The 20,344-nt window shown below is 45.1% G+C and overlaps 1 protein-coding gene across 1 annotated transcript; it reads right to left on the bottom strand.

The window, feature by feature from the left end:
- Nucleotides 1-17,072: 17,072 nt before the first annotated feature.
- On the bottom strand, nucleotides 17,073-20,114 carry LOC119361120 (ubiquinol oxidase 1b, mitochondrial-like). The gene is made up of 3 exons (XM_037626484.1): nucleotides 19,928-20,114; nucleotides 18,111-18,613; nucleotides 17,073-17,459 (listed from the first exon to the last, which is right to left on the bottom strand). The coding sequence occupies exons 1-3, from the start codon at nucleotides 20,112-20,114 to the stop codon at nucleotides 17,073-17,075; spliced, it is 1,077 nt and encodes a 358-aa protein (XP_037482381.1).
- Between the last annotated feature and the right edge of the window lie 230 nt (nucleotides 20,115-20,344).

Below are 20,344 nucleotides of genomic sequence, written 5' to 3'. Positions count from 1 at the left end.
CACTCGCCGTAGACGAAGAAGCACACCCATGAGGGCTTGTGAATCGAAGAAGAGGCCTGCCACTGGCATGGTAATTATCGTTGTGGCGCGTTGACAGGGGATCATCACGGTGCTCTTCAAAACCCGGATCCGCTTCATGCCATCGATGTCGTTGAGGCAGGATGCTAGAACCACCACCCATTAGCCTCCAACCTTTTTCTTGGACCTTTGGTTTCCCCCAAATAAAGACGTCACAACATGCGACGGGATCCGCTATATACTCAACAACAACACCAGATCCATTACACCTATAAATAATGGAATAAAGTTCCCACGTATCCTTCGAGTTCACCATCGCGGGTGCCCTCGAGATGGGGTTGAGATTGGCAATAATTTATTCCAAACACCGCCATCCAAATGCTCCGATGGAACGCACTAAACCTAACTCTACCTACAACCAAGGCAGAGAGTCGGGGTTCCTCCACCTATTCGTTGCCTGGGCGGTGATCAAAGGGGGAGAGAGCCAACAACCTCGTCGATAGATGGCAGGAGGAGTTGGCGCATGTGGCGGAGCTCCAAGGTGGCTCTAGCTTGAAGGTGGAGCTCGAAGGCATGCGCCTTGGCCTCGCTAAAAGCGCCGACATGGGCATGGTGCTCTCCGTGGTGGGTATGGCGGGCAACGGCTAGAGGAAGGTGGAGGGGCGCGTGCTCGCCCGGGTGGTATTTTGCCTCACGTTAGCTACATTTCAGTCATATTACTTTTTATTTTGTGGTCAGCCATTTTTCTGTTCGTTGGATCATGCTTCAAGATCTGTGTTGTTTTCAATTTTTCTGTTTAATTCTGTTGTTGGGCTGGGCTGGAAGGAATCGATTGACGTGTTGTTTTGGTTAGTAGAATCGGTACTAGGTCGATTTCTTTGTCTTGGTTGCACCCGTTTAATTCTGGGTTGTATTTTTTCATATTTTCTTTTCTGTATTGGTTATATTTTGTCTTTGTGGATTTTTGGCTAGGAGTAATTATATAGATACAAATAATATATAATATGTGCCAAAAATTCATAATTATATGAATATTTTTGCATATTACAAAAAAAGCAACTTCTGTGTATAGTTGTGCGAACATTTTTGTTATAAATTTTATTTCTTCTTAAGAAAATACGAATGCCACTAATTCATTCTTTTAGAAAAATCATTATTTTGATATTGTTTTAGTCTTTACTTCATATTCATTCTACTTTAAGGTTAATACCAATGCCACTATTCATTTTTTCTTAGATTTTGTTGTTGCAAAAGTTCCACATTATATGATATTCTTGCAAATTGTAAAGAAGCGCAATTTTTATTTTTATTTTGTGCAAATTTTCTCAATGTTTGTTTTAGATTCTTTTTCCCATTTTTTTGTTCTCAAATGGTAATACCAATGCCGCTTATTCATTCTTCCTTAGGAAATTTAATTCTTTATTTTATGGATTTTTTTGCTTCATTTTTTTATTTATGTTTTTGTTTCTATGTGTTTTTCTTTTTCTTTCCTTTCTTGGTTATTTTTTGTTTTTTGTGGGCTTTTGGCCGAATACAATTATATACAAATAAATACTATATAATATGTGCCAAAATTTGATGATTATATGATTATTTTTACATATTACGATAACGTGCAATTCCGGTGCAAAGTTCTGCTTAAGTTTTTTTTTAATCTTCTTCTTAAAGAAAATACATTATTGTAGTTACACTACGTGTAAATTATAGAGAATCTGAATAATGCATTATTATATGCTTATTCTTTGCATATTTCAAAAAATGCAATTTCAATGCGAATTGTGTTCAAGTTTTTTCTTTTTCATTTTGTTTCTTCTTAAAGAGTTTCATTCTTTTTTTTGAGACTTTATTATTTTGATTTTGTTTTAGTTTTTTTTCTAAAAGGGTAATACAAATGCCACAAATTCATTCTTTCATAGAAAACTTCATTTTTTATTTTGTTTTAGTTTTCGCTATTGTATATTTATTCTTATATACTATAAAAATGCGATTTCTATGTAAGTTGTGTGCAATTTTTTATCATTTTTAAAAATTATTTTTCATTTTATTTCTTTTTGAATGGTAATACCAATTCCAATAATTTGTGTAAATTTAATTCGTTTCTCCTTTACAAAGTTCTTTCAATTTTGTATTAGTTTTATTATTAATTATGCCTCATCCGCACAACCAAAAAGCTAATGATGATTGCCTGTGGTATATGTGTGTGTGTGGGCGTGTCTACATGTTTATGTGCGTGTGATGCCTACATGTACGTGCTCTTGCATCACAGTCTAGCATAGTTTTGGCTGCCAAAGCCCGCGGTTTTTCAGATGAATATATACTCACTGAATTTTTATGCAATGTGTGTGCGATTCGTACCGCTATTTAAAATTGCACTACTATATGCTTATTTTTACAAATTATAAAATAATGCAATTTCTGCAACAATCATATTCTGTCATTATTTATTTTATGTGCTTTTACATTTTCTTTCTTCTTATGTGCAATGCAATACCAAGCCACAAACCATGGCCAGCCGGAGCTAGCTAGCTCACAGAGGGACGCGGCAAGCCGGAGCTAGCTAGCTCACGCATGAACGCAGCCCGAGCTAGCTAGCTCACGCGCCACGGCCAGCCAGAGCTAAGCTAGCTCACGCGCACACGCACATGCACACGCCACATCACAACACACGATGCATGTCCAAAAGAAAGGGTAACTGGCCCAAATCTCTGGGCAGATTCAGCTTTTTCAGCTGAATTTTGAAACGATGACCTTTCTCTCTAAGAAAACAGAGGCTGTGAGAATTGAGCAATTCAGGCCCATCTGTCTTCTTAATGTAAGTTTCAAAATCTTTACCAAGGTCGGGACTAATAGGCTCATACAGATCGCGTATGCTGTGGTGCAGCCTACCCAAACTGTTTTCATTCCGGACAGGAACATCCTTGAAGGGGTTGTGGTCCTTCATGAAACGCTCCATGAGATCCACACGAAAAAGCTAGATGGGGTTGTTTTCAAAGTGAATTTCGAGAAAGCGTACGACAAAGTCAAATGGCCCTTCCTTCAACAGGCCTTACGCATAAAGGGTTTTGATGAAGCTTGGCGACGCCAGGTAGAATCCTTCACGCAAAAAGGGAGTGTTGGAATTAAAGTGAATGACGATATAGGTCAATATTTCCAGACACACAAAGGCCTGAGGCAAGGTGATCCAACGTCTCCTATTTTGTTCAACATTGTGGTTGACATGTTGGCAATTCTCATAGGGATGGCAAAGGAGGCCGGTCAGGTGGGTGGCTTGGTGCCTCATCTAGTTGATGGCGGTGTGTCAATTCTGTAGTACGTTGATGATACAATCATTTTTATGGAGCATGACTTGGCAAAAGCCAGAAATATGAAGTTGGTGTTATGCTTATTTGAACAATTGACCGGATTAAAGATTAACTTTCATAAAAGTGAATTGTTCTGCTTTGGTAGAGCCAAGTGAAAGTGCAATCATGCCCTTAATCATATTTTGATGTTGATGACAACACATATGCTCAGGACTAATCATGTTTATCAAGTATATCTCAGGATTATGTTCCAAAGACCGTGTGCATGGATCATGACTAGGGACAAAAGCATATAACTCAAGAATGGAGATACAAGATGTTGACTTCATTTATGGTTTGTTCTTGAGTATAGGGATCCCGCACTATTAAGAGGGGATCGATGGATCTATGAAAAACTTGCTCAAAAGTTGCTATCTATATACCTTGCCTTCGGACGTCCGGTGTTCTACGGACGTCCGGTCCTTCCTGATTGCCCGGACGTCCAGACACTTCCGGACGTCCGACACTTCCACAACAGAAACATTTTTACGGATGTCCGGAACCCTCCGGACGTCCGACACTTTCACATCAGAAGCATTCTTACGGATGTCCGGCTCCGCTCGGACGTCCGTATCCTGTACACTAGATTGTGGGTCACACTTTTCACAGCGGCCGGTCGTCCGATGACTGTCGGACGTCCGGACCCATTTGGGCCTCCGGACGTCCGACGTTCTCTGAACGTCCGGCCATTCTGTACCCCAAACGGCCACTTTTTCCCACCACCTATATATACACCCTTCCCTTCCACGGGATAGGGTTGACCATTCACTTTGAGCCTCACAAGAACTCTCCTCACTCTCTCTCTCATTCATCCACACTAAATCCTAGATTCCAAGTGTTCTAGGAGCATTTGGAGAGAAGTTCTCCAATCAAGTGATAGATCCACTTCTTCCCCTTCTTTGCACCAAAGGAATTCGTGACTTGAGCAAGTTTTGAGCATTTCCCCATCGTTCTTGTTACTCTTGGAGGTTGGAGACTCCTAGTAGGTAGGAGTCATCCGGAGAGGAATCGAACTTTGTGATTACCCTCGAAAAAGTTTGTGAGGGTTTGGAGACCACCCCAAGGTCTACCACTAGTGGTTGAGAAATGCCTCCGTGATGTTGTCTCAAAGGGAGAATAGGGTGAGCCTTCGTGGCGTTGGTGTGCCTTCGTGGTAACATTCATCCCTCTAACGGTGACTAGCTCCCCTTCAAGGGAGTGAACATCGGCTTACATCCTCGTCTCCCGGAGTTGCAGTTATTCCTAACCTTAACTCTGTACTTGTGGTTACTTGTCTCTTTACACTTGCGTACATTATATTGTGCTTGCCTACTTACGTGTTTGTGTTATTTGCTTAGTACTTTGTGCTCACGTGCAATTGTTAGGCTCATCTTCATATTCCGCATTATTGCCTAAAAATTGCCAAGTAATAATTAAAATTTGTAATTGTACCTATTCACCCCCCCTCTAGGTCCATCTCGATCCTTTCAATTGGTATCAGAGCCTCGTGCTCTATTCTTGTGGCTTAACCGCCCTAGAGCGAGATGAACCCAGATGGGACTCCCCTGGTTGTAGATCCTAAGGATAAAGGCGAGGCTTCTTCTGAAGTCAAGTCCTTTACGTCTCAGGATCTAGAACGGGCCCTTGCTAAGCAAAAAGAGGAGCATGATGCTTCTCTTGAGGCCTTGGTCCAACTGAGATTAGCCACGTTGTCCGCGGTGCTTGCACCACACTCAAGTGGTGTGAGTCCGAGCCCAACTGTGCCTACTTCATCACTTGGTCAACAACCTCCTAGCAATGAACACACCAGTGTTCCTTGGCTTTACGCAAGACCTCAGGTTGAGAAACCAAGATATAACCCTCAAGGCAAACCTCCTTTACTTACTGCTACTGCCGATTTTGCATTGTGGAAAGTTGCTATGCAGGATCATCTTCGACATGGAAACGATGAGATGCTGGAGATTATAGAGTATGGCTATCATGTGGTTGATCCAAAGAACCCCACACCAAGAGAAATATATGACAAGAACCTCAATGACACGACAATCATGTGTATAAGGAGAGGTATGGATGAAAAGCAAAGGAGACCGTTCATACACATCAAAAGTGCCAAGGAACTCTGGGAAAGTATTATACGATCCAGGACTGACACTTCTACCCTCCGGAGTGCTCAATATGAAATTGCCAAAGGGCAATTGCAAAAAATTTGTATGGAAAAGGGTGAAACCCCCAATCAACTCCTTGAGCGTCTCATGACTCTCACTACGGATATTGAGTCATGTGAGTGTGCCAAGACTCAAGATGGATTCAATATGACTAAGAGGTTTCTTGTGGATAAGTTGCTTCATGCTCTTGCTCCATATCATCATCAAATGGTGTGGGACATAAGACAACACCATACCTTCAAGGAAATGACTACAGATGACATCATATCCACCTTCCAACTATTTGAAGAGTCAAAGGCCAATGCCACAAAACATCTTGCCATGCATGGTTCCCCATCATCAAAAGTCAATCTTGCATTGAAGGCCAAGCAAGTATGTGAAGATGAGCAAAGTGAAGAAGAAGAAGATGATGATGAGGATGAAGATGGTAATGAGATTGACACCGACGAGGGCCCTTCGTATGAAGACATGGCTCTTTTTGTCAAGAAGTTTAGCGCCGGAAAATTCAAGGGAAGATTTCAAAAGAAGAAAGTGAGAAAATGCTACAACTGTGAGGAAACCAGTCACTTCTCCAATGAGTGCCCTTATGAGAAGAGAGAAGATAAACCAAGGTTTCCCAAGACCTTTCCCAAGAAGAAGTTGCCAAATCCTTTGAACTCCAAGCTCAAGAAGAGAGATGGAATGGCAATGGTTGCTCAAGAAGAATCTGATCCGGATGATGTTAGTGGTGTTGCCGGAGTTTCTCAAGACTGTCAAAACACGTTGAGGTTAGTAAACAAGAGTGGTGACGTGGTCACCTACAACTACATGAAAGATTACAAGGGCAACGCTCACAAGTGCCTAATGGCAAAGGCCATGGTTGAAGAAGGAGAGGACCAAAGCTCTTCTGACAAGGTCAAGGTAAGTCCACGATGAAATCCTCCTCTTTTCAAACCTTCTACTCCTAGTGATGAGTACCTTGATGCGGAGGATAGCTATGAGGATGATGATCTAGATGATCCTATGATTGCTAAACTTAATAAGTTCATGTGCTCCCTCAAAGGAAAGAAACTCACTATGTTTCGTATGCTTATGGAGATGGTGAGTGAGCACACCATCACCATTAAGGAACTCGAAACCCTCGTCACCGAGGAAAAGGAAAAGTGTGAAATCCTTGAGCGGAAAGTCCAATATGAGAAAGCACGAAATGATGAACTATGCTTAAAAATTGGTGCAAACATTGATGTTCACACTAATGATCTTGCCTCCTTGAAAAAGGCTATTGACTCTTGTGAAGAGTTAATGAATGATAAAAGCAAGCTTGTGAAGTCTCATGCTTCTCTAGCTAAGGATTGTGAGCTTCTATCCGTGTCCCTCAAGACTAAGGAAGGAGAGCTCACCGTTCTTAGAAAGAGTTTTGAGACGCTCAAACTTACTTATCTTGAAACTTTAGCCAAGGCTTACTCTTCCCCTATTATAAATGTTGATGCTTGTGCTACTAAATCTAGTAGTGATCTAGCATCTATTCTTGAGGAAAATCATTTTCTCAAGGCTCAAATTGAGAAAGGTCTCATGACATGTGCTCAAGGGCAAAAGAATCTTGATGAGATTTTGAGTCAACACAATGAGGTGTTTGCCAAAGAGGGACTTGGGTTTGACCCTAGCACAAGTAAGAAGAAGATGTCCTCCCAAAAGTGCACAACTCCTCTAAACGAAACTTTTGTAAGAGAAGGGCACAAGGAGAAAGGTAAGGTTGTGAGTGGGAAGGCCACAAGGGGCATGCCCACTCTCAACAAGCCTAAAGAGTTCATGCCTTCTTCCTATGTACTTCGGAAGACTAAGGATGGCGAAGTCTTTGCAAAATTTGTTGGTCCTCGAAATGCATTCCGTTTCTATGCTATTTGGGTCCCTAAGACCCTTGTAACTAACTTGAGAGGTCCCATTGCAAAATGGGTGCCTCTAACCAAGTCCTAATTGTGCGTAGGTAAGCTTCTCCGGTGGAGTGAAATGGGTGATTGATAGTGGATGTACAAATCATATGACCGGAGATAGCAAATTGCTCTACGATTTCATGGAAGCTATTCAACCATTCATGAGCATTATGTTTGGTGGAGGTTCAAAAGGACAGGTACTCGGGTTGGGCAAGGTGGCTATCACCAATGACATGTCTCTTGCAAATGTTATGCTTGTCCAATCCCTTAAATATCACTTGCTTTCTGTTCGCCAATTGGCTTCTGTTGGTTATGATACACTCTTTGGACTAACAGATGTGAAAGTCTTTAAGAGAGATACTCTCGAAGTGGCCTTTGTTGGAGAGTTGGATGGCAACCTTTACACGGTTGATTTCTCGAAAGAGAGCACATTCCATGCAACTTGTCTAATGGCCAAGGCCGACAAGGGGTGGCTATGGCATCGCCGGCTAGCCCATGTCGGCATGAGAAATCTTCAAGATCTCTTAAAGGGAAATCACATCCTTGGACTAACCAATGTCTCTTTTAAGAAAGATCGTGTGTGTAGTGCATGCATAGCCGGGAAGCAACATCAATCAAAGCACCCACCCAAGAACATAGTATCTACTTCAAGGCCCCTGGAGCTCCTTCATGTGGATCTTTTTGGGCCTCCTTCATGGGATAGTCTTGGTGGGAAAATGTATGGGCTTGTCATTGTTGATGATTACTCAAGATATACATGGGTGTTCTTCCTCAAGTCCAAGGACGAAACGAAGATCACCTTCATTGATTTTGCCAAGCAAGCCCAACACAAGTTTGACAGAGAAATCCGAGAAATAAGGAGTGACAATGGGTCTGAGTTCAAGAACTATACCTTGGAAGAATTTCTTAGTGATGAAGGGATTGAGCATCAATATTCAGCTCCATACACTCCTCAGCAAAATGGTGTAGCCGAACAGAAGAGCCGTACACTTGTAGAATTGGCAAGGTCCATGTTGGATGAATACAAGTCACCACATAGTTTTTGGGCTGAAGCTGTCAATACCGCATGCCATGCATCAAACCGAATCTTCCTCCGCACTATATTGGAAAAGACTCCGTATGAGCTTCTAACTGGAAACAAGCCAAATGTCAAGTACTTTCGTGTATTTGGGTGCAAATGTTTCATTCTCAACAAAAGAGAACGGTTAGGAAAATTTCAATCCAAAACTATTGAGGGTATATTTGTTGGTTATGGATCAAACTCTCACGCCTATAGAGTCTACAACAAATCCAATGGATGTGTTGTAGAAACTTGTGACGTGGTGTTTGATGAATTTAATGGCTCCCATGGGGAGCAAGTTAATCTAAGTGATGTAGGTGAAGAAGATTCTTCTCAAGACATTTTGAACATGGGTGTTGGTGCACTTCTTCCTATGGAACAAGAACCTCATGATGATGAAGAAGAAGATGGAGGTCTCACGCATCATCAAACTACTTCAACATCCATACCAACACAAGTTCCTATTGTTCAACCTATACCCTTAGCCCAAGTTGATGAGGTTGATCAAGTCTCACTTAATGATAACCATCAAGAACAAGATCATCATCAAGAGCAAGAACAAGAAAGTCCAATCATGGATGACGAACCTCAACAAATGCAACATGAACAAGAAGATCTTCCTCCACACGTGAATGATCCATATGTTGAAGATGTGGATGATGGACATGAAGTTGAACCTCGTGAAACCCTCACCTCCATCATGCCTCGAGTGGCCGGTCGTGTTGATGTTGACAAAATCCTCACCGGCATCTCGGAAGGTAGAGTCACTCGTAAACATTTGACAAACTTTTGTGCTCACTTCTCGTTTGTGTCCAGTATTGAACCACTCAAGGTACAAGAGGCATTGATGGACAACGATTGGCTTGTTGCTATGCAAGAAGAGTTGAACAGTTTTGAACGCAACCAAGTGTGGTCACTAGTCAAGAGGCCGTCCACCGAGCACAACGTCATTGGAACAAAATGGATTTTCAAGAACAAGCAAGATGAAAATGGTGTCATCATCCGAAACAAGGCAAGGTTAGTGGCACAAGGGTACTCACAAGTTGAAGGTTTGGACTTTGGTGAGACCTTTGCCCCCGTTGCCCGTCTTGAATCCATTCGCATTTTACTTGCTTATGCCGCTTTCAATGGCTTTACATTACATCAAATGGATGTGAAGAGTGCTTTCCTTAACGGTCCTCTACAAGAAGAAGTATATGTGTCACAACCACCCGGGTTCGTTGACCTCTTTCACAAAGACTATGTGTATAAACTTCATAAGGCTTTGTATGGCCTCAAACAAGCACCTCGTGCTTGGTATGATCATTTGAAGAAGTTTTTACTCGATGATGGTTTTGTGAGAGGGGTGATCGATCCCACTCTTTTTACTAAGAGGGACAAGGGTGATTTGATTCTATGCCAAATCTATGTACATGACATCATTTTTGGTTCTCCTAACATTCATTTGTGCAAGAAGTTTGCGGATTCAATGACCAAGAATTTTGAAATGTCACTCAATACGGATTTGAAGTTCTTTCTCGGATTTCAAATTCAACAATTTCAAGAAGGAATTTGCTTATCTCAAGCAAAGTACCTCAAGGATATTCTACAAAAGTTTGGTATGTCTGACGCTAGTCCATGCAAGACACCCATCCCAACCAAAATCACTCTCACTAAAGACACAAATGGTACTCCTTTCGACCCATCTACTTACCGCTCTATGATTGGTTCATTGCTTTATCTTTGTGCATCTAGACCAGACATCATGTTCAGTGTATGCATGTGTGCTAGATTTCAAGCTTTCCCTAAGGAAAGTCATCATAAGGCGGTTAAGCATATTCTTAGATACCTTGTTCACACCCCAAAGTTGGGCCTCTAGTACCCCAAGGATGCTAAGTTTGATCTCATTGGGTACACGGATGCGGATTGGGCTGGAGACAAAGTGGATCGTAAGTCCACATCCGGTGCATGTTAGTTTCTTGGACGATCCTTGGTGAGTTGGTCCTCGAAGAAACAAAATTGTATTGCTCTCTCTACCGCAGAAGCTGAATACATTGTTGTCGCTAGTTGTGCAACTCAGTTTTTATGGATGAGGCAAACTTTGAAGGATTACGGTATCACCTATAGAAATGTGCCTCTTCTGTGTGATAATGAAAGTGCCATCAATATTGCTGAGAACCCCAAAGATCATCTCCGCACCAAACACATTGATATTAGGTATCATTTCTTGAGAGATCATGTTGAAAAGGGTGATATTCACATTGATCACATTGGTACAGATTTTCAACTAGCAGATATCTTCACCAAACCCCTAGATGAAGCAAGGTTCTGTCGACTTAGGCGTGAACTTGGTATCCTGGAGCTTGACAACATTATGTGAAATCTAGTACCCAGTCATGCATGAATCTAATGTCTTGTCATGATGTAGGCATATACTTAGGGGGAGACATTCAATTCATGAATGTTCTCGCCCTACTCAATGCATAAAAAGAACCAACACTCTCAAAGTATCCATGGGTCTAGACCTATGGTGCTTTAACATGATGGAGTAGTGACTATGCACTTAAAGTTCAAGTCTTTCTGTGTCATGTCATGTCTACTCAGACATTGTGGCATTAGCCACCACTTGTAGTCTATGGCTATGATTGAGTAAGGTAGGATATGAGTTACTACATAAATAAGTTTTACTGTGAAAAAATGCCTTTCTACTCATCATGATCAGCACCTGCATTCTTGCTTCCTGTCCAAACTTCTGGCGTCGGACGTCCGTAGGTTCCGGACGTCCGTGTGGTATTTCACTGCCGGACATCCGTAAGCATCCGGACGTCCGTATATTCTGCTCTGGTTACCTTCGACCGGTCGTCCGGCCTCTCCGGACGTCTGTAAAATCCACTCTGGTTCCCTTAAGTTGGCCTAGACGATGAAGCTTCGGACGTCCGTAAAAACCTTTCTGTTACAATCTGCCCGGTTGTCCGAAGCCGTTGGACGTCCGTCGAATCATCTCTGTCATCCTCTATTTGCTGATGGTCCAGACTCCGGTCGTCCGTCCGTTCCCGGACGTCCGGACGCATATATGACTCCGATCGTCCGTAGGCTCCGGACATCCGTACGTTTTTACTGGGGTCTATATATACTGCGCCGTAGGGTTCGGTCAACTAACCACATCCTCTCCACTTGGTCCGCCGCCGCTCCTGCCATGCGTCCACTCCCCGCAGCCGCCCGCCGCCATACCCCTCGCCGGGGTTTCTCCCCGCCGCGGATCTACGACTCGCCGTCCGGCCCGTCCAGCCCGTTCTACTCGGAGGTTCTCTCCCCGGACAGTTCGTCGACCCCCTGCTCCAGCACGTCGCTCGGCTCCTCCGTGCTCTTCCTCGAAAGGTAGGGCACAACCTTCCCTCCCCCCTCCTCATGCATTCACCCTGATCTATGGAGGGGTGTTGACATGTGCTTTCCTTCTCCCCTAGGTCACGATGCCTCGGTCCAAGCACTCCGCACGCAAGCAAGTCGCCGGAGGGCCGGCTCGTCCATCTCGTCGTGGTGGCTCCGACGACTCCCAGGAGGAAGATCGCCCTCGGAAACGTGTCGCTCGTCCTCCCAGCTCGTCCAGTGATTCCTCTTCGGAGGGGTCAGATTTTGAGGATGAGCTTGAAGAGGTGGATTTGTCCCCGATGATTGGCGTCCGCGTCGCTGCCCCCAAGCCCGGCACTCGTCGTCCAACCTTTCAACCTCCTCCTCCGGTGCAACCCCACGGTGATGCCCATCACATCTCCATTGAGCCTCCCCTATCACTAGGCCGCCATGTTAAGCGTTTCAACGAGGTCCCCAAATCTTCATATCTTAAATTGCATCGTGATGTAGATCAATTTACTGTTGTTAGGGATTCTCAGGATAGTCGCTTTCGCACAAATGTCCAAGCCGACATCTTCACCACGATTGTCATCCCTAAAGTCTTGTCACTTCATGTTTGCATTGATCTTGAGCACATTCTCACTCATCCGGAGAAATATCCGGGAGCCATTGAGCTCATTGAGTCGTCAAATCTTGCTGCCCCATTCGCCTTTCAACACGATTTTAACCACGCTGCCATCCATCAGTTTTATGCCACATGTTACTTTGCTCCTGATAACACTGTCACATGGATGACCTCCGACACTGCACTCATAGCATCTTATGCTGAGTTTGTCACCGCACTTGGATTTTCCGACACTAGGTTCAAAATCCACAAGGATGACCCCAACCATAAGCCCAAAGGCATTGCGGTCTGTGCGGATCTCCTTAGACCCATATCATCTTTGTCTAGCACTGAAAAACAAAAGGGTCTAAATCAAGTCTCCATTTGGCGTTTTCCATTCAAGCGGGCTTTCCAGCATAAGCGGGCTTTCCCTCATGCACCTTTTATTCAGGCATTTATCGAGAGTGTAGCTCCCTTTCCCATTGCACGCACTCATATACATGAGAGATGGGTCATCCCACCTCACATGGCGGCTGACCATGTTCCTCCTCCTCCCGCTACTGCTAGTCGCACTGCTGCTAATTTTCCTTCTCACGCTACCCATCCTCCTTCCAGTGATGCCCCCTTTGGGCGCATTGCTCGTTTTCTTGGGAAGGCTCATTCAGCCATGATGAAGATGTTCACCTACCATTGCTCCCAACACCACGATGTGGTCACTCGCATGGTCACTTCCAAGAACGCTCTGAAGACTCGTCTGAGAGACTCAGGCGTATATGATGTGAGTGACGATGAGCGTCTTCCTACAGATCCCCCTTCTGATTTTGGTTTTCCCTCCAGTCCTGAGTGGGCTGATTTCTTCGACGAGGCTGGTGGCAGTGGTGTTCATGATGATGATGATGAGGATGATCTTTAATAATGTCATGCCATTCCCCTAGTTCTTTTCTTTGGATACTTGATGCCAAAGGGGGAGTAGGCTCCATATGCATTACTCTAGCTCATTATGTAATCGAACCTATGTTATGAGTAGTTTGTTGAACTATGTTATGAGCTATGTTATGAGTTGTTGAACTATGTTATGAGTTTGTTGGTTATGAGTTTGTTGAATCTGAGATTTGGTGAATCTATATGAAGTGTAACTCTTGATTATCGTGGCATCAGTTTGAGGGGGCGCCCTCATCATTTTTGTTTTTAGTAGTATCTGTGGTGTCACGTTGAGGGGGAGCTCGCTCGCTACTTATTCTTATTATGGTTATTGAGCTCCACAACAAATACTTCCGATTACTATTATGAGTATGCATATGAGTTGTCATCAACTACCAAAAAGGGGGAGATTGAAAGTGCAATCATGCCCTTAATTATATTTTTATGTTGATGACAACACATATGCTCGGGACTAATCATGTTTATCAAGTATATCTCAGGATTATGTTCCAAAGACCATGTGCATGGATCATGACTAGGGACAAAAGCATATAACTCAAGAATGGAGATACAAGATGTTGACTTCATTTATGGTTTGTTCTTGAGTATAGGGATCCCGCACTATTAAGAGGGGATCGATGGATCTGTGAAAAACTTGCTCAAAAGTTGCTATCTATATACCTTGCCTTCGGACGTCCGGTGTTCTACGGACGTCCGGTCCTTCCTGATTGCCCGGATGTCCGGACACTTTCGGACGTCCGACACTTCCACAACAGAAACATTTTTACGGATGTCCGGAACCCTCCGGACGTCCGACACTTTCACATCAGAAGCATTCTTACGGATGTCCGGCTCCGCTCGGACGTCCGTATCCTGTACACTAGATTGTGGGTCACACTTTTCACAGCGGCCGGTCGTCCGATGACTGTCGGACGTCCGGACCCATTTGGGCCTCCGGACGTCCGACGTTCTCTGAACGTCCGGCCATTCTGTACCCCAAACGGCCACTTTTTCCCACCACCTATATATACACCCTTCCCTTCCACGGGATAGGGTTGACCATTCACTTTGAGCCTCACAAGAACTCTCCTCACTCTCTCTCTCATTCATCCACACTAAATCCTAGATTCCAAGTGTTCTAGGAGCATTTGGAGAGAAGTTCTCCAATCAAGTGATAGATCCACTTCTTCCCCTTCTTTGCACCAAAGGAATTCGTGACTTGAGCAAGTTTTGAGCATTTCCCCATCGTTCTTGTTACTCTTGGAGGTTGGAGACTCCTAGTAGGTAGGAGTCATCCGGAGAGGAATCGAACTTTGTGATTACCCTCGGAAAAGTTTGTGAGGGTTTGGAGACCACCCCAAGGTCTACCACTAGTGGTTGAGAAACGCCTCTGTGGTGTTGTCTCAAAGGGAGAATAGGGTGAGCCTTCGTGGCGTTGGTGTGCCTTCGTGGTAACATCCATCCCTCTAACGGTGACTAGCTCCCCTCCAAGGGAGTGAACATCGGCTTACATCCTCGTCTCCCGGAGTTGCAGTTATTCCTAACCTTAACTCTGTACTTGTGGTTACTTGTCTCTTTACACTTGCGTACATTATATTGTGCTTGCCTACTTACGTGTTTGTGTTATTTGCTTAGTACTTTGTGCTCACGTGCAATTGTTAGGCTCATCTTCATATTCCGCATTATTGCCTAAAAATTGCCAAGTAATAATTAAAATTTGTAATTGTACCTATTCACCCCCCCCTCTAGGTCTATCTCGATTCTTTCACCAAGGAGGAACAAGAGGCTTATAGGCAATTGTTTGGATGTGAACTAGGGGCTTTACCTTTCACTTACCTAGGTATACCCATTCACCATCGTAAGCTAACGAACAGAGAGTGGAAATGCATCGAAGATCGGTTTGAGAAGAAACTTAGTTACTGGAAGGGCAAACTTATGTCTTATGGAGGCCGGTTGATTCTTATTAATTCGGTGCTCACGAGTATGCCCATGTTCCTCTTATCTTTCTTTGAAGTTCCAGTTGGGGTTAGGAAAAGGCTGGACTTCTATCGATCAAGGTTTTTTTGGCAGAGTGATGAACTAAAGAGAAAATACCGACTCGCCAAATGGGATATCATCTGTAGACCAAAGGACCAAGGGGGTCTGGGTATTGAGAATCTTGAGGTCAAGAATAGATGCCTTCTCAGTAAGTGGCTTTATAAGTTGTCAGTTGAGACTGACGCAACGTGGGCGCAGATTCTCCGTAACAAGTATCTGCAGTCCAAGACTTTGTCACAGGTGATAGTGAGACCAACTGATTCGCCGTTTTGGAAGGGGCTTATGAGAGTTAAGTCAGCCTTCTTTAATAGAACAAAGTTTATTATCGGTAATGGCAACAATACCCGTTTCTGGGAGGATACTTGGCTGGGTGATACGCCATTGGCGATCCAGTATCCGTCCCTGTATCGTATTGTTGAACGACGTGATGCCCTAGTTGCAACGACTATGCAGTCCATCCCCCTTAATATTCAGTTTCGGAGGGTGCTTGTTGGTGACAGGTGGGAAGCATGGCTTCATTTGGTGAGTAGACTGATGGAGGTTCAGCTAGCTCATCAGCCCGATCAGTTGTGTTGGAAACTTACTAGGTCTGGAGAATTTACGGTTAAGTCGATGTATATCGATGTCATTAACTCTAGTGTCATTCCTAGTTCCAAACATGTTTGGAAAGTAAATGTTCCTTTGAAGATTAAAGTGTTTATGTGGTTTGTACATAAACAAATCATTTTAACAAAGGACAACTTGGTTAAGTGCAATTGGACAGAATCTACTAGGTGTAGTTTCTGTGATCGGGACGAGACCATTAAGCACCTCTTCTTTGATAGCCCATTGGCGAGAGTTTTGTGGCGCACTGTGCAAATTGCCTTTAACATTACTCCTCCGAATTCGGTCAGTACGTTATTTGGAACGTGACTTGTTAGGATAGAGTCCGATACAGCTAGACACATTCGTGTAGGAGTATGTGCGTTGATGTGGGCAATTTGGAACTGCAGAAATGATTTGTCTTTTAACAAAACAACAACTATTCATTTTTTGCAGGTTTTATTCTGAGCTACAATGCTGATCCGTATGTGGTCCTTCCTCACTCCGACGGAGGCCAGGGAGCGTTTGGTTACTGGATCTGTCCGGTTGGAGATGGTAGCAAGGGATATCTTCAATCGGTTTGGATGGCGGTCATGTAATAGGATAGGCGATTAGTTTACCTATCATTGTTTTGCCAGCCGGTTGTGGCTCTAGAGCCTTTTGTTTTTGGCGTTGAGGCTCTTTGTGAGCTAGCCTTCTTTTTGTTTCAAGACTGTAAGACCTTATTGAACTTATTTTATTTATAAATGTGGCTACTTGCATCATTCTGATGCAGAGGCCGGGGAGTCCCCTTTTAAAAAAACTGGCCCAAATCTAATTCAATCGACTGACTGTAGTCGGTCCCATTTTGCCTAGGAAAGTATGCATGTTGCACGTCTGTTAAAAAATTATTGTCAAGCAATAATATCACATAGTATATTTTTCTAGAAAAGTAATCAAATCATGTTTACAAGCAATACCGGCTTACGTAGACATATGTTTGGGTACAAAGTGACACAAAAGATCTCATACACATACATCGTTTACACCAAACAGACTGCACGCGCAACAATCAATCCCAAATTAACAGGACAAACATCAGCGACAGTGGTAGCCGAGCAGGCATCGACCTATGGTCCATTGAGCTGATCAGTGGTAGCCGAGCGACGCAGGCGTCTGATTCAGCGTCATTCCCTGGTAATGGATGTCCGATGCGTAGTGGTTGGCGTCGCGGTGATGCGCCTCATCGGCGCGCACGGCGGTGACGAGGTCCTTGAGCCTGGCGTCGGCGGGGAGGCGCCAGTAGTCGATGGCGATGGCCGGGGCAGGCGTGTTCTCGATCAAGCCGGCCTCGAGGTCCTTGAGGTACTCGGTGTAAGAATCCACGGCCTCCTCCTCGAGGTAGCCGACGAAGCGGTGCGCGAACTTGGGGGAAATGAGGTAGCCGACGAAGTAGGCGTTGACGAAGACGCCCTGCGCGGCGAGCACGAGCGCGCGTTCCCACCACCGCGGCGGAAGTAAAATGCAGGCGTGGTCCTAATTCTTTCTTAAAAATGTTGATTGGATCCTAATTTTTTTAAAATGCACATATGAGTCCTAATTCTTCTAAGTTGTTCATTCAAGGTCCTAATTTTATTTGACCGCCTGACCAGCTCGCGTGGTGCTTTGACCGCCGCCACGCCGACTCGAAGGCCCACGGGGGAGATTTTCCGCGGTTGGAGGTTGGGAATTTAAGGAATTTGGCCCCTGGAGTTTACGCTTTCCTCATTCCCTGGTCCCTAGGTCTTCTGCTCGCTCTCTCCCTCTCTCTGGCGCCACGCCGTCGCCACCGTGTCCGCCGCCGCTAGCTCGTCTGCCGTGAAGCACTGTGGGAAGAAGGCTGCCCAAGCGCCTCCTCCACCTCTAGCATTAGCCCTTTTCTCGCTGCCCATCTCATCGCCAGCCCAAGCGGGTATGTTGCCACCTCCAACCGCGGGAAATCTCCCGTGTGGGCCCTCGAGTCGACGTGGCAGCGGTCAAAGCGCCACGCGAGCTGGTTAGCGGCGGTCAGACGAAATTAGGACCTCCGGTGAATAACTTAGAAAGAATTAGAACCCAGATGTGCATTTTCAAAAAATTAGAACCCAATCGACACTTTTGAAAAAAATTTAGGACCACGCTTGCATTTTACTCCCGCGGCTGCGTCACCTCCATGAAGGTCATGAGGTGCATGCGCTCGTTCTCGGCCTCCTCAATGAGCGCCCGGATCCAGCCGCCGCTGTGCTCGAAGCGGCGGAGCGAGCGCAGGTGCAGCAGCACGCCGCCCACCATGGGGGGCACGGCCGCCACCGTCTCCAACAGCAGCGCGTGGCTCGCGTGCCGCCGCTGGAAGAAGATGTCCCGGGGCACGCGCAGCGACCTGACGACGAAGTAGGCCACTTTGTCCGCCAGGGCCTTGGGCTCGTGGTGCTTGGTCACGTCGATGGACGTGTCCCACGGCCTGAAGCAGAACCACGGCCACTCCGTGCCGTCGTCCTTGACGAGCTTCCGCGGCTCGATGCCCCAGTAGCTCACCACCGCCCTCTTGCTCTGCTCCGGCGTCGAGGCGCTCTCGGGCTTTTCAGCGCTACTTTCTTGGTTGGCATGTGAGGTGGCGGCGCTTCTTGGACAGTGCAGGTGCAGCACAGCCGTCGCGCGGCGGCGCGCCGGTGCTTAATAATCTAACTAATTCCTTGCCGTGCAAGTGTCTGTCTGGTTAACAAGCTAGATAAGTATTTCTAGACGAAAGCTCATGACAAGGAACGTCGTCGCCGGCTTGCGGGGGAGTTCGCAAGACATCCCGGTTGACGCAGTGTATGTTGGACTCAGCTTCTGTGACTTGGAAGCTAACGGGGGGTTTGGTTTTAGGGACTTTTTTATGTTGGGATTAAAAAAAATTCCTAGCAAACCAAACAGGGGGGACTTTTTTGGGACTTTTTACTAAAGTCCTTAGAATCACCTCCTTAAAAGTCTTTTTCAAAAAGTTTTAGGGATTAAAAAAAGTCCTAAGACTAGAGAACCAAACACTATCTAAGTCTCATCGTGACTTACGAGAGCGGACGTCCTGAACACAGATATCCAGCCGCTGCTCCAGGCGATGTGATTTGGGCATTAATCTTTGTTCAAACGAGAAAAGGTGACATACATCGATTCATACTTGCGAAATACCCGTGTCCACGTCGGTTTGGTGGGCTCGTCGGGTACACATCCGACGCAAAGGACCTGGTGCCTGGTACTGTTATCACTAAAGTATCTGACACACTCTGGCCTCTGGGTGGCGTGTAAGCATTAGAGCATCTCCAACATGCGCCCAACGCGCGGCGCGCTAAAATCTGGTTTGTGATGCGTCCATCGCCAGATTTAGCGTGGCGCGCAGCGCTGGCTTCAGCAGCCACGCAAAAATGCAACGCGCGCGAGCAGCCGGCGCATCACATTTGTTGCATTTTATCTCACAACACATTCACAAAACAAAGACATGGCATATAATTTTTAAATCACAAACATCATTCAACCAAGTTTAAAATGAATAGTTCAATTTATTACAACTCAAGCAAATAGTATCTTTCATGAAATACAACAAATAGTTCAACAATACAACATCAAAAGCACAAATCACGATGCTCTTTAGCGGCCATTCCAAGCCCACCACTCCGCAATGAGATCCTTCTTGAGTTCATTATGCGCTGCCGGACGTCGGATGGTATAGGAGACAACAAAATGGGCCACCCTTTCAGCCCTCCGCCGCACTCGCACGGGATGTCCCAAGAGCTCATAGTGAGAGTAGTCTACTTCTTGGCCACGCTCATTCTCGGTGATCATGTTGTGCATGATCACACAAGTGTGCATTATGTACCGAAGCATCTTTTGATCCCAAAATCTAGCCGATCCTCTTACAGTAGTAAATTGGGCTTGCAAAATCCCAAAAGCTCTCTCCACATATTTTCTAGCCGCCGCCTGAGCATTGTGGAAATCAATATATTTCTTACCTTCCAGTTTTTTCAGCGGCTTCACAAATGTTTGCCACTTTGGGTAGATGCCATCCGCAAGATAGTAGTCATGGTTGTATGTACGACCATTAGCTACAAACTGCACTAGTGGCAGTTCACCATTTGCAAACTTACTCATCAGTGGTGACCGGTTGACAACGTTGATGTCATTCAAATATCCAGGCATTCCAAAAAAGGCATGCCAAATACAAGTCTCTTGATCGGCCACGGCTTCATGGATTATAGTGGAACCCTTTTTTTGTCCGTGGAATTGGCCATGCCATGCCTTTGGACAATTCTTCCAACTCCAATGCATGCAATCTATTAGCCAAGCATACTTAGGAACCCGCGAGCTTTGTTCATCTCCAATAGCCTTGCGACGTCTTCAGCACTGGGAGTTCTCAAGTACTCTAGGCC

This window comes from Triticum dicoccoides, chromosome 2B (assembly GCF_002162155.2).
Source record: "Triticum dicoccoides isolate Atlit2015 ecotype Zavitan chromosome 2B, WEW_v2.0, whole genome shotgun sequence".
In the NCBI taxonomy this organism is placed as follows: Eukaryota; Viridiplantae; Streptophyta; class Magnoliopsida; order Poales; family Poaceae; genus Triticum; species Triticum dicoccoides.
Note: the sequence above shows the minus strand (reverse complement) of the source record. Positions and strands in the feature narration are given on the sequence as shown.